General features: G+C 35.5%; 1 protein-coding gene across 1 annotated transcript; it reads right to left on the bottom strand.

Annotated features, from left to right (window-relative positions):
* Window positions 1-603: 603 nt before the first annotated feature.
* On the bottom strand, window positions 604-14661 carry LOC100375423 (popeye domain-containing protein 3-like). Its single transcript, XM_002734822.4, has 5 exons — window positions 14528-14661; window positions 3105-3634; window positions 2743-2851; window positions 1989-2307; window positions 604-1310 (listed from the first exon to the last, which is right to left on the bottom strand). Exons 2-5 carry the CDS (start codon window positions 3617-3619, stop codon window positions 1210-1212), a joined length of 1044 nt encoding a protein of 347 aa, XP_002734868.1. The 5' UTR covers window positions 3620-3634; window positions 14528-14661; the 3' UTR covers window positions 604-1209.
* Between the last annotated feature and the right edge of the window lie 1467 nt (window positions 14662-16128).

Genomic DNA, 16128 nt, shown 5'->3' with positions numbered 1-16128 from the left:
CTTACCACGCAATGATTCGGTTCATTACACATATTCGTACAAATTAAGCAGTTTCACGTTGCCAATTACTACGATGCGGGTATTTTCTGGCGCTTTCTGAGGAATATAAGCGACAGTTAAACCTTGGAGCACAGCAATGTCAGTTTTGTTTATGTGATGAAATATATAACACTACAAATCACATATAATTCATAAAATATTGACATTTAGTCTGTAACTGTAGCCCAGAAGCACAGCTCGTTTTCACAGCACGGTTTTGAAGAACTCAGACAATATCAGGATTTGCCATACATGAGGCGTCACTTGTTAGTATTCCATTTTCATTTTCAGTTCACTAACGAGTTGAATTTATATGGCAGCAAGTGAGTGTGTCGCTTGCATTAAATTACGTTTTTAAATTGTTCGTTTCTTGGCTAGCTTTCCTTTATATTATTGTGTTCTCTAACCTCAGGGTATTGAAGTAGAGACTAGATTGATTGTACGTCTTTATCGTCCCACACACGAGATAATTCAATCAAATAATGAGACACACATTTGTTTATTAACAAAGATATATTATAATGATGCTATTACGTATTTGATTCAACAACTTAAAACATGTCGTATGTTGATGAAAACATTTTATTATGATTCATGATCAATTAAAATATTTTTTTTCAAGAACTAAGTAGTCGTGCAATGAATATTTTTCTAAAACGCATATGTATTAATTTAATGTATTAAAGTCCCATAACAATCAATGCATATGCATATTAGGAATTCCCATTTTTCAATAAACAAATACTTCTGTGTTCTCTGCAAAAGCATTATTTTTAGTTATCCAACATGCGGTATAAAACACAATTATATGTTTTCTTTCATTTTTCATCTTCAAATAAAACAAGAACATAACATGACTTTCCATTGATTTATTTCTACCAAAATGCACTTCATACTATAAAAAACAAAAACCAGGTGAAGTTTCGAGGTCACGAGATAATGATTTGAACGTGAACATGACACACGTAGAGAACAATGACGTCAATTAAATGTAGTACAAATTGACCTGATATGCTACAGTGACTTGCAGATAAGGCACGCCAACCATTTAGTGGTTTCACACCGACACAACATGTATTGAACTAAATTGTAACATAACTGAAAATTGAAACAACGATAGCACTTAGTAATACAAAAATACTTAGTAATACAAAACAATGTCAAGGATAACTATCCTTCATTTTCTTCTTCCGGTATGGCTGCCTGCTCCGATGATTGTGGTGATAATACAGCCCGGGGAGAGTTTGTTCCAGACGGCATATCAATGAAAACTGAAAGCAGAACAAAATAATACTCATTTATCAATGACAAATAACAATATTTATACTTTCCTTTAAGATTAACCATTTCGCCTTTACTTTATGAATGAATATTGTAATTGTTGATGATTACCACATTAATTATTGTTTTATTCAAAATCTGTTTTCATTGAAATTGGACGAGATATGTAAGTAATCGAGATTTGGTTAGTACATCAAAGCAAACATACGTTTCTGCTGATGTATTTACAATTTGATTTATATTATTGTTTGTGGTATATGGATATTCCATTTGCATGGAAGGTTCGTTCGCAATACATGGTTTTAATACGTTAGTGTAATTATAATTATAATATTAAATATAGGAGGCAAACTTGATACTTAATTAGTAATCACGATGCAAAATTGGGAATAATATTATACAGTAACAGAGCCATGAGACGTGTTATTATATACTCCCCTGTTTTTTTTTTTTGAAAAATACATATAATTGAAAATAATTGATCAGAACAGGAGGGTCATTATTTATCATGGAACTTAATATATTGGATAAGTTGAATAACGGCAAAATGTCTCAATTTGATACGTCTTTGCTATAAATAAAATATATTCTGAAAATGTCTAGAAGCATGGGGTGTCTGCACTGTGCTTATACAAAATAATATCTTTCGTTTACAGCTGACAACGCACCTGAGTCGTCATCGTCAGGGTCAGAACTTCGAAGTCTCCGTAATCTCGGCAAACCTATGCTGCTTGAGGAGCTCAGACTTCGAACATCATGAGTTGCTACAAACGTGGATAGACTTGGCAAACGCACGTCCATTCTCGTACCAGCGGGTTTTTCTGGTTGCATAATCTTTTCGTCCAGAGAGTGTAGTTTCTGGCAAATGTCCTTGCCCATCATGGTGATCAGAACCGCCGCGAGATAGTCATCCTTTTGCATTAGTTGCTCCAGATTTTTACGAGGCCACATGATGTAACGACAATCGTCAACCGCGGTAATCGTGACCTATTGAATTAAAGTGGCATTCAATGTATAAAAAATGAATTCAAAATAAATTCAAAATGGCGGCGAAACTATAAAGCTTGATATAGTGAGGGCGGAACCTCGCGAGGGAGATTTTTCGCTTGATATCGCGAGGGCGAAAGGTTTAAGACAAAAACTGGTTAATGAATTCAAACATGACACCCGAACGAATTATCCAACCAATACATTACTTAATCCATACGTGAAACACCTTAAAATTATAAAGTAGAACTACTAAGAGCTATAATGCGTAATCCGTCTGACGAAATAAGTGCATACTAACTTTCCATTTGTCCATGGTTGTATAAGTGAATCACATAAAGGTTACATATTTCTTGCCGGCAGTAACCGATGTTATCAGTTGCGAAGGACTCATTTACATGCTGATAGATAATACGGATGACATTTGACCCTTACCTGGTATTTATCATTAGTTCCCTGTTTGTAGGATTCCCACGTCGCCGAATCAATGAATTGGTAATGGTTTATTTCGTGTAGAAAATCGCCCTTGGCCTTCACTTCTAATCTACAGGGACGAAAACATACAAGTAAATTAGCTGAGTCTGTAACTAGAGGTGGATCCCAAAGACTAATGTAATAATATTATTCCTATTTAAAAAGGAGGAAATTTGCTTTATCATGAATTCATTAATATACAATTATTCTTAAGAGTACAGTTCATACGTAACTCAATAGACACAGGAGTATTCATACATTTCGCTTCTAATTGTACGTGCATTCGGTCGCGTAATCGAGCCGTTCCACCGTATATCACCCACCTTCCGTTAAGAAGAATCGAAAGCCGATCACATGTCGTGTCGCCTTCCGTGGCGTATCTATGTCCAGTGGGTAGATCCACAACCTCAACGTTCTGCATGTGCACCAGCGATTTGAAGACCCGTCTAGGGACTTGTAGAGGTTTGAAAAGACGAACAAAGAGGTCCTCAAGTTCCTTGGAGAACTTAACTGGCCTTAGTCGGTACAATATATGAACCACCTGTATGGCGTTTATGATCATGAAAGCAAAATTCCATCCCAATGCATCAGGGGCGCATTTAACGACAAAAGTCCAAACACTAAACAACAGAAATCCCACCACTAGTACACCATGTAGGAATAAGATACCATGTATTGTGTTCGGGGCCAGGTTAGATATCAAGAAACAGACATTAGCTAGTTGATAGATTACGTGTTGTGGTCCCTCCCAATTGTTGCTGCATCCTTCATGCTCCACTGCAGCAGTTGTTGGAAGAAGAGTGGTAGTTATAATTTCTGTCAAGTTGATTGTAGACATTATTATCCCCTGAAACTGATATAAAATACAAAATAAGACAGATTGGACGAATATACAATTCTTACAACATATGCATGCATGTCTGTGCGTTTTACAGTAACTGAAATGATCAGCACGAGCTTGGTTACTACCATAACAACAAGGATGTAACCACGTCACACAAGTCGAACAAGCATTACACGTCTTGCCATATGTTACCTATAATATCATGTTTTAAGGGTCTGTGTCTTATATCACCGTGTGATATGAGATCACACTTGTAGTCGATTGTTTGTTGGTCATTTGAATTGTGTTCTTGGACTTGTAAATTTGGATATCGTGTTGATGTGTTGTTATATCTAATTATTTCGCGGTCTTTCAAATTAAACAGTATATAAGGTGTGACAGACAGATATTTGGAAGACAGTGTTATCACAGGACCAAGCTACGAACATTGACTGAACAACTGTGGGTTTATGACATGCTTGACTAATTTTGGACTTTGTCATCTAATAGATTAACAATTTTTTTATCTACTATTCTACTTAATATTTTACATAGTATGCTCATATACTCGGTTAACTACAGACAATATATGAACAGATGATTGGTGTAACTAAACGCAAAGCAAAATATCATACATCCGCAGTTCTGCCCGAGGACTTTCTTTCCATATTTGAATTACAGACAATCGGCGTGTTCCTTCCACGCAGATTATTTTTTTTTAAATCAGAGAGACACTAATGGCTTCTGATGAATCGTAATTTGATATTGTCTTTCTAACACAACAATGATGTAGTTGCACATTTTCCATTAACATGCCATGTCAGTGAATTACAGCGCATTAAAGCTGTCGGCGGTAACATGTATCTGGTATTACATAATTAGGCGTGTTAAATTGAAGGGCAGTTAGTGTGTTTTTCTGCTGCCACACAAACCTGTGATCTTGAACTTAATAAATAACAAACAATCAATATATTTTGCACAAGGCAAAACATGTTTTTAAGCCCTTAATTCATGGGCATAGGGAAATATTTACAAGGATTATTTATAATACCATCCATGGTATTGAGAATATTTTAGATTGTAAAAAAAGCTTTTTAAAAACAAATAAGAGATATTTCTTCCGACAAAGCTTCACGAGTCTAAATATCATTGGGACCTTAGTAATCCGGGAAGAGAAAATATACGCAATATGACTGCGAAATGTCTTGCCAGGGGGCAATGCTATTACTGATTTGCGAGACAATTAATCGTCACTATCTCTATTCTATTATCCATCAATAAATATGGGATTATGTGCACACATTTGATGGCGCGTGTATGAATTTTACGACACTGTAACGTAACGATGTACTGGTGAATCATCTATACTTACAAATCTTAAAACAAGTTTTATATTTAATAATATAACGTGAACATACTTACAGTGTAGATAAACTGAGATTAACTAACAGTGAATATTTAGTAATAGAAATGTTCATAAGATATGGCTCGGGACTGCCAATGCCGCAAATATGTCTAAGAGCGCTTAGGAAACTGGTTAATATCTCAATTACTCACCATAATTAGTAGCAATCTAGCTGCAACGAATTGCTATGGAGAGAGGATTTAATAAAAAAAATGTAATAGAAGACCCTATACTCAAGTGATGACATGTGTGATGTCCAAAAGGGGATACATCGCTAGCATTTTTCTCAATCTAGTATTACCTGATTTGTTTTGGTCTACAGTAAGGAGATAGTTGGGCCAAGCTTGTAGTTCAGGATGTCAAAGTCACCTAACTGCCTGTCCGTCTGGGGTTTGTTGGATACTGTGCTCCCCATTGAGGAAACTAGTAAGTGGCAAGTGGCAGTTTTAGATGGGTCGGGGCAATACGAAGAATGCACTAGGCCAATCATCAGGCAGGAATCCCACATTGATTCAAAACCAAACCTAGGCTCGTATCCTAGAAAGATATCCATCCTGCTTGCCGGGAACAGATGGTACAGTTTCCAATAAAAAAAAGTATCCATCAAGATAATTGTTTCTAGAAACACGCAAACAGCGATAATACTTCACACAAGAACTGATACTTTAGTAAGACTAATGCATTCGAAATAAAATCAGGCTTCCTTAATTTACCGCTGAATTAGCACGCAATAAATTTGTATATTACCAGTTGCCTGAGCGTTTTCAGATACATATATATTTTGGGCATTGATGGACCCCCTAAATTCAGTAATATCTCATGAAAAATGCTATTATCACTTCTTTGCGATTCTGACAAAAGACTATCAAATGGCTATCTAGTTTAGGCTATCTATAAGAGTAGTATGTCCATGTTGTATGGCTTGGGTTGTATCGATGAGTACATAAACGTAAAATGCATCGTGTGTCATCACATATCTCACATTATACCCGTAGTAAGTAATAAAAAACATTCAACTGCATATTGCCTATCTCTCATTTAAAACGTGACTGCGTTCATTAAATCGGAATACATTGACTGAACAGCGTGTCTCACGTTTCCAGAATTAAACATCATATGATGCTTAGCTTAAAAAACACAAACAACTCAACATTATCACGAGTTGTCTCATTGACAATTGCAATTTGCTCGAGAATATGGTTACTAACTATTCTACGACGATCATGGTCAAATCCTATTGTAAAATGTTTTGATTTGTAAATTTGGCAAACATTTTGTATTTATTTTTCAGTTTATTTTTTCACTAATTCTATGAATGGAAACAATTTATGTATAATTTTTATTACACCAATGAAGCTACACTCTTCCTATGGTTTTCTACACATCGACCTAAATTTAAACTCATCTGTCAAAATGTTACGTTGAAATCAAGTAATAAAATAGTTCCAATATACAACCACGTAAACGCATTGCTCTAGCACACATTGCTTGCCATTAAATGAAGTCTGATTCATCCCTATATCAAGCTAAATATCTGATGCCAACCAACGACCGTGTAATGACTACCTCCTGTACACGTACAAATCAATAAGGTAATACAAATACGCATCTGTATTTTAATCAGAGATGCACCAAAAATATATACATTAAACGACATTCCAACCAAACAATTAATGGTTTTAGGTGTTATTATTTGTAGTCACATGTTAAAATCTAGAAATTATCTTCAATATTTGGCCAAAACAATTCTGAAACACAGAATAAGAAAACTAATGTACGCTCATTAAAATCAAGTGATTGGTCATTATGGAATCAAATTAAAGTCAGTCGTTTGTAAGTAATGTTAACCTAGAAACGAATACTAGGTCATGCAATCTGCTTGTAATACATGTATCTGCAATGCTCTGTAACGTACTAGTAGTCACCCAGGGGTCATCACGTGTTCTGAATATATTATCATATGTTATATATAGCTAATTAGTGCACACATGCTACATACCTTCTCGGTGACAAATGTACTATTTCAAATATTGAAATGAACATGGGTCAGTATGTGCCAGTCATGTTGGTACGACATATACTCAACTGTCTGAGATTGACAAACACAAACAATTGTCGGGAAATGTAGACTCACAATAGCACATTTGTTTATATTTCTTTATTCAAAGTAAATAAGAGACCTGCTCACAAACTAATTATTGCTCCTACCAATGTACTCAATGCATATAAATATAATATTAGGTATATAATTACAATCATATTTTAATGTATTATTACAGTTCTCACATATGGCTACTGATGGCAACCACTTAATCATGCACCACAAATTGGAACGCTTTTATCGCTGCTCTTAACAAGCTACTTTTTAACGGAAACGACCAAGCTAAAATGTCATATGCCAAGCAACGGGCGTAATATTAATATTACTGTCTATAAACATAAACATTATTTTCTAATTCTGATAATTACATGCAAACATACTCATTATATGGTGTTTTTAATAACAGGCGCATACGAGGTCACGACTACCTATTTGCTACCGTAACGCCACGGGGGTTAACACAATAAAGGTATACACGATGCTAAAAAGACGTTTAAAGTTCGCATATGTTAGGAATTCACAATTACTGCATTTATGATCAAATCCGAAACCTATACGACGCTGTATTATAAAATGGAATAGTGTTTCGGATGTGTTTGAAGAATGTGTTTGAGGTTAAGACGCTCGTAAAAAACAATGTTTGATAATACTAGAAGCAATAATGACATATGTTGTATCGTAATTTAAAGCAATCGAAAAACAATTCCATATCCAGCTCAGCAAATTCCTTTCTAGTGACTGATACGTCAGTGTCGTACTGTAATAATATACCACCATTTACAAATATGTATATGTATGATTAAACATGATATGAGAGAAGTGTCATTACAATTTCATTAAAATCAAATTAGAACTGCGTCTCCATCGCATGGATGGTCACTTTAGGATTATGTTTCGCAGCATTTGGCTAAAACTTTGACCAGTGGATGGAAAATAGCTTGAAGTAAGGCTGGCTATGGCTGTTTTTTTTACGAGATGGTAACATAAATTGTTGCAAAACCAATTCTGCTTTACGTTCACGTCAGTCCCTTTTAAGTAATAGTTGTTTATACTTGTGTAAATTCCAATCTGTTAACGATTGGTATTGATAGTATCGAGTGAAATCGATAAAAACTATGTCTAGCCTGTAGCTATACGTTATGAAACCTTATCAGTTTGTTATTATCTGTTTGGAATACTATTTAAATCGATCGGCAGGAAAGACAAGTGTTACGGATAACATAAGTGGAACAAAAGTAGTAATTAATACGTTGAGAGTATGAGAACAGTATCATCCCGGGGAGTTTTCAGCGATGCAATTTGAGTTCATCGCCACAATGCATTGATTAGCACATTAAATTGGACCAGTTTGTGAAGTTATATGACTAACATAAGTCAATGAACAGTATACGATGAATTTGACACCTTTCGAATATTACGCTTAGCAGCAGAAGATAATATGTAGTCTATGCAATATAATCGTAACAACCGAAGCTATATATAGTACTAATCTGGGGTGATAATGTTTAGCGGCATTTCTGTCACGCAAAATAGTTGTATTATATAAATAGACATTATTATTGTTAATCAGGCCCGTAGTTTGGGGGGGGGATCGGGGGGTTCAGTCGAACCCCCTAAATTTTTGAAGTGAATAGATTTATGATCGTTGATTAGAACATAATAAAACAAACAGTATTAATTAAAGTATTTATCATCGTTTAAATCACTTGACTATCAGACTCAGCCGAAATTGTATTATAGTAATTACGGGCTTTAAATGTCAATCGTGAAGTTACGCCGTCTCAGCTCAACAGCAGCAAATAAAAAAATATATAAACGGGCAAGCTTTTATTCGGTGATTCCGAAATGGTGTAATGAAGATCGCGTTCTAGCAGCTGATGTTAAATATTAAAACAACATTGAAACAATAATGTAATGGTAGTCACTCAGTAAAGGATGTAGTGGTTCTGAATAGGGCCATTTGTCTTGTGCTAGTGTTTGCTCAGTTACTAAAGTGTGGAGATCGAACGGGATAGACACGAAAACACGACCCTGTACTTTCCTAGTTTGGTTCATTAGTTTTGTATTCTTCAAGTTCATGATGGCATATATACTGTTTTGTTCTAAGTGTATCGGTGTATCAGTCTAATGTAGTCAACTTATTGTAAGTACGTGTAGCCTGTGTTATTGGACAATAGTGTACAGCTACGGGTTGAACAGATCATTAAAAAAATGATTTAAAAAAGATTTATCATCACGAGTTGTATAGGTCGAAGAGCTTCCTGCAGCCAACAATTTACCCCATAGTGTTGCTTAAGCACTGAAACTGTGCAATGAATCATATTTTTCAAACACGTTTTTTTTTGTGATGTCTTAGAAAATTTACTATATTTTAGTGGGTTCATAAAAAAGAGATGCAGTCATTGAAGTCTATTGAGACCGCTGCTAAACTACCACTATATGCATATTATTTTACCGCCTTTTAAAAACAGATTTACAGTGAAGCAACAAATTTACATACTGTAAGAAACTTGGTAGTATGCCATTGGTTAGTGCATTTAATTTGTTTGATGCAATCATTGTGCCAGCTATTCTTATGGTAGCGATATGGGGTACAAAAATTCGGAAACCGAGAGGGTACAGACAACATTTTGCAGATATCTACTTAGCGTTGATGGTTGTGCAAACAATATGGACGAATGTGGAAGGCTGCCATTATGCTGTGGTTATTTCAAGCGTTGTATCTCATATTGGTTGAAATTACTTGAAGTAAAAAATAGCTGGAACCCCAAAACATGTTATATCATGCTTAAATGATTAGACAAGATTGGCAGACTTACTTGGGAAACCCACATAAAAATCTCCTGTTCAAATACGGTTTCGGCATTGTCTGGTTTGAAAAACAAGTTGGAGATACTGCAAATTTCTTAGAGATATTTACTCAAAGAACAAAAAAATATTGTCAGCAAGAATGGCATGCCTCAATTTCACAATCATCCAGGCTGTGTACTTTCGAAAAAATCAAAGTAGTATTATAACCTGGGAGATTTATTGGCAAGCAATTATAGACTAAAATATATACTGACGAGTTTTCGCTGTTTTGGCCATAAACATAATGTTGAATTAAGCAGGCACACAAAATTACAGTTTGATCAATACATTTGTAGTTTTTGCAGTGATACGTTTTAATTTAGCATGGTAGAGAATGAAATTCACTTTGTTTTTATATGTCCATTTTATAATGATCTAAGGGCTGATCTTTTGTCAATGACTCTATGCAATTATGGAAATACTGACAGTCTGGGCTTACTTCGTAGCTACACAAACTGCAACACCATATATCAACTAGCTCTGTATCTTTTAAAAGTTTTCAAGTGACGAGATGAATATGAATCCAGCTTAACTTAGTACCATATGTTTACATGGATGTTGTATTGTTTTAAAACGTGCTATGCACTTTTCTACCCATTACATTTTGTATGATGGGCTGAGGACCTTTACAGAAATAAAATTACATAATACAAACTTGACTAATACTAAAATGAATAATTGTAGACAGATTTCGACATGAAATCGTGTCACTTTTATGTGCGCTAACATCTGCGAAGAGCGAAAAACCTCTTGAGTAGCATTCAACCTTAAAATGCTTAGACAATAATGCTAAGATACGTACAGTCTTGACTTTTTTGTGTACAACATTTTGCCGTAGTGGATCAATGGTGTGGGTGTGTTTGTCTGTGGGTGGAGAATGGCTCAGGGCCCCTTCTCTAAAATAGTAAAGTAGTTCGAAGATGTTATGTAAAATAACTTACCAACGTAACACAAAGTAAACCAATTGAATTTAGAATCGATAATATGAAAATGTATGTAACAGAGCTCAAAGACACTTTATGAATATTATAAAATTCACACGTTTCACATCAAATATATTATTGTTGTTTCGAACCCCCAATTCAAAAGTGCTGGCTACGGGCCTGTTAATGGTAGCTTTTGTTGTGTACAAATATAATATTGTATATGTGAAAAGTGCAGGCATTTTTATACTAACAGCTTTTATTCTTGGGTAGGTTTTATAGAAGAAGTAATTAATAATTAATCAAGGCTTAATTGCTAATTATCTATATCATTAACTGTCATCTGCCGAGCCAAGATATGTGTGGGTATTATGTGTCGATGGTATTCATGGTGTCATTATGATTACGGTATATATACACCATATATTGATTTCCAGATCCACTAATCACCGTGGACAACATTTTACCGAACAATTTGAACAATTGAACATTTCCCGGATATGTCAGAACCAATTTGGCTCAAAATAGACACAAAGGCAAATCGTAATGGGAGGCAACACAAGTTCAACACTGTCCAATCAGCTAGTACTTCATATAGAATAATTGGGCGGTCGCACTTACGTGAAGGCACGTGAAAACATGCACACACATTATGAGCGTAGATAATGTTGAGCATTAAATATTTAAATTTTAATGGAAGCTCATGATCAGTATGTTTAAATTAGGACTTTGCCATTGACTTGTTATTTCGACTTTACACATCACTAGTTAAAATACGGTCTCCATAGCGAAATCGTGTTACTGTTCATGCTATTTCTATTATGAGATTATTAAAAAGCAAGAAAGTATTTGTTAGAAGATACAAGATCTCTCTGGGGGTAAATTAGTATATTTGGTGGGAGAGAATTACCAAGCGCAGTGATGTGATTACTTGCCCAAAAATAAGCTATTTATACGCGAATTATTTAATGTACTCACAAAGAAGAATGACGTTTGTTAGTTACACGTGGATGACAATGATTTCCTAATTTGAATGTATTAGAGGGATTTGTTGTTTTATCGTTTAGTACAGAATTGTATGTTCTTTTTGCACTCTCTTTGTACTGATGAATTGTTTACCACAACTGTGTTTGTGAATCCCCCGCCATGTTGACCTCGAGCATTGCGCGGTTATCGTCTGTTCTATTGATCAAACATAAAATGACAGAATATAAATTATGCAAATTAGACGAACGAGAAATTGATCGTCTGTTAACAACTGAACAAACGTGTGGTTCTTAGTGAAGGATAACACAGCTCGTTCCCATGTTTCCCCCACACATCGGGTTCACTGAATGACAGATACACAGACTTTTATAATGACAATAAAGAAGAGGCTAATAACATGGAAAACATTGACAAAGAAAATATTGACTTTACTTCACTGGACAGAGTGGCGAGGGTAGTTAAACTGCTATAAAACTGACACGTGGCAAAGCTGCTGGGTTGTAGGTGGCATAGAACCTGATATATTTAAATAAAGTCCACTATATTGTGAAAGAAATGTTGTGCAAACTAATGGAATCTTCGAATCGGATGAATTTCCTCGGGGAATGGGGTATTAGAGTAATTGCGCCTATTTATGAAAAGGGAGATAAACACAAGGCGGAAATTACCAGGGAATTACCCTATTATCGGCAAGGAATTTTGTACGATTCTTGATTTGAGATTACATATTTGGTTACAAAACTATCCTATTGTAGATAAACATGGCGGTTTTCATAAATCAGACTCCACTACAGATAACAGGTGTTTATCCTTCATACAATTATCTCTGAATATTTATCACATCAGAAAGGCAGATTATATGTTGCATTTATGGACTTTTGCAAAGATTTTGATTGCTTCGATTCCTAATCACTTTATGCGTAAATGCGTCTCATTACACTTAGTGCTGGCAGAGGCGGCGACACGAAATCTTGCATTGGGGGGGGGGGGGTGGTGGTGGTGGGGGGGGGTCTGCTCACCATCCCTTGAGCGCATAAGTCCCCCCCCTGCTGCCTCCGTGCCACCGCCACTGGCTGGGGTATAACAAGGTTCATTACTACTTCTCTTAATGTTTAACATTTTTGTAAACAATGTCGGGGAACCTATTTCAAATACCACAAAGCTTTCGGGCGTTAATATTTCAGTATTTTAAAAGTATTATATCTACTATATGTTGACGACCTTGCTCTTATTAGCAACTCCAGAATTGGCTTACAATAGTTATTGAATAAATTATTTCAATATTGTTGGGATCGGAGATTTAAAAGTTAATCTTGGTTATTCAAACATAATTATTTTCAGAAGATACACCGCAAACTTTGAGTGAATAGGGAAACAATGTATTTTTTTTATTTTAAATCTTGTCTACTGTATGGCTCAGAAATAGAAGTGAACTCGACAGAGTCTCATCCCGTGTTAATAAATAAAGTCGTATTATAAAATACTGATTGAGACTTTTGAATATGGATTAACTTATAAGTGCTATGAATTTTAGTAAAATATAGATTCAAAAACATACACATTTTGGGCAAAAACGTAAAATAATTATTGCAAAATTACGGGTTTAGAGAAGTGTGGATGCAACAAGGCGTCTGTGAAGTAAACGTGTTTTTTTTGGTGTTTTCAAACAACAGCCAAAATTGCTAGAAGAGCTCTTGCAAATTAGACACGTACTTAATATTTAACACTCTTTTAACCCTCGGGCCTTATTTTACTGTTATTGACAACCAAGTACTAAAAACTGCTTAATGTAGATTCCGCACGTCTCGTGAGCTTTTTTTCAGAATGGACACCAAATTGGTTATATGAGATCTCGTTTTCAATGACTATTCGTAGCCAAATAGCGAATTCCATTCCATTGGGTATGAGCTCGTTGTAGAAATAGCGCCCTCATACCTCACCCAGTGATTGTGAAATAGAGGTTCGACCAAAATAGTATAACATGCTATGAACGGTTCAACGCAGTAACGACTACATCATTATCACAATCACTGCATTATGCTTTATATCAAGTAAAATGTTGTTTCATCCATAACTTGGTAATATTTAGAAACATACTTAGTATAGTACATAGTATTCGATTGTTAAGATTGAGGAAATGTACAATTTCCGATGACAACCGAAGCAATATAACAGCGAAGCAACTACAAGCCATCTGCAGATGTAATGTAGTCATGTTGTTGAGAGCTGTAGACATCATTATCCTAGTCTATCCACGGGGGTCACAAATGTCAACGCAGCATGACACATAGGTAGGGTATCTAAGGCCATATCATTTTTTGCAATAAAGCTATGAATAATGTGAAAGTATTTAAGTACTCTGTGTTTCTAACAACGGGGTGAAATGTAGTACAGAAATGCATCGAGGACGTGGATTTACGTAGAGAAAATATTCCGTGTCTGTGTGACATCTTTGCTAAAGCATACCGTCCAACTAAACTGTATTTTGCAATATAAATATGCATTATTGTAATACATTTCCATTAACTTGGTCCAGCGAGACAGCACTTAATAGGATTACAATGGCGCCGTACTTGCCGCGTTCAACAGTGGTGTTCATTGCTAAACAAATCGGACAACCAACCATCGGCATATATGTTACTAGGAGATGAACTTACCGTTGTAAGAGTTGTATGACAGGCAAGGCGTTACTGTAAAATTACCACGCAGCGTTTACAACACGATGCTGGGCTGTCATCGGCGCTGAGACGATAACAGAATGCTACTCACCATTCTACGTAGAGCCTTTTGGTTTGCGGCAACGTCAACATTTACAATTACGAGCAAGAGGGCGCTATTTCGATCCACGGAACCTATTAATTTGTAGCTGGTAAAAATATCACATACTGTAAAAGGGTTAATTATTCACTGGGGTTTAATTTTGCTTATTTCGATGACTGAAAAATGCGTTAAATTTAAACCCAGTGAATATTTGAAATTGAGCATAGAACACATTATCTAAATCATGATACAACAGTGAATTTAAAACCCATTGAATATGCCTGAAATGCTGAATAAGTGAAATATAAACCCAGTGAATATTAGTCAATTTACAGTACACAAAAAAAAAATTATGTGATCAATACACAAATGAAAGAAGTTGATATATTTACAATGGAAATGTACACGGAAGTGTATGCAAATACATTTACATACACAATCAAAATAGTTTCAATGGCGGCGAGATGCAAAATTAGATGGTATGTGATATTTGTATAGACGCGACTAAATGCAGTGTATAAGTTATGCTGAAAGATTAGAATCGGTAAAACTAACTACAATATCCCCCAAATCATCAAAGATGTGAAATTAGAAGACTCGCGATCGAAATCGATACGGGACTCATAGCGACGTATACAACGCGCGTAAAATACACTGTTTGTTTACATGAAATTCGAACACGCTCTGCGTGACGACCACCACCCTTCAATATCGTTGTTTGATGTCACATGTTGACATTATGTATGAATCAAATCGTACTGCTAAGACAATCAAATAAATAATTCACAACCATTCACAGTACATTACACAAACATCATCAATTTGCCATTCAGTCTTATTCCCTGTCCTAGTTGACATCATAATGGAGTGGCAGTTATTGAATCCCGTGTGTGACCTTCGCATCGACCTACTATGGAATTTATGCCCGAATAAACGCTATAAACTAATCTGTATTTACAGAAATACGGAAATTGAACAATGATTGTTGAATACACCGATAACGCTCAGCGATTCGGTTATTTTGTAACTTTTTCATGTCAAATAACAGAATATGTTAATATCACTTTGCACTTTTCAATATTCACAAAGAAGAATACATTTTGTACATCTTATTCGGTCTTCGATTAGTTGTGATTGCTATGCTCTATTTCCTCATGTGAATGAAAAAGCCGAGCGATTTCATGCTGGCAGAAACACGGTACTGTGTGTCACGTGTGTAAGTCGTGAATCGTTGACAATCGTATTCGACGTGATTGTTGGGGTGGAAATATTCTGTAGTAAGTGCAGCGGGCAACGCAATTGACACTATGCATACATTCCGACATAAAGATAACGGTTACCCGTGAATATAACAATACGTAGTCAATTCTATTTTCATTTTTTCTGTACTGGTAGGCAGTTGTACCAGTCAGAATCGCGGAAACAAAGCATGAGCACTGTTCTAGACTCTGTGTGCTCTGTATGGTCGCAACCTCAACACGCATTATTCCAGCTTGCA

Source organism: Saccoglossus kowalevskii, chromosome 4 (assembly GCF_978046115.1).
Source record: "Saccoglossus kowalevskii chromosome 4, keSacKowa6.1, whole genome shotgun sequence".
NCBI lineage: Eukaryota > Metazoa > Hemichordata > Enteropneusta > Harrimaniidae > Saccoglossus > Saccoglossus kowalevskii.
Note: the sequence above shows the minus strand (reverse complement) of the source record. Positions and strands in the feature narration are given on the sequence as shown.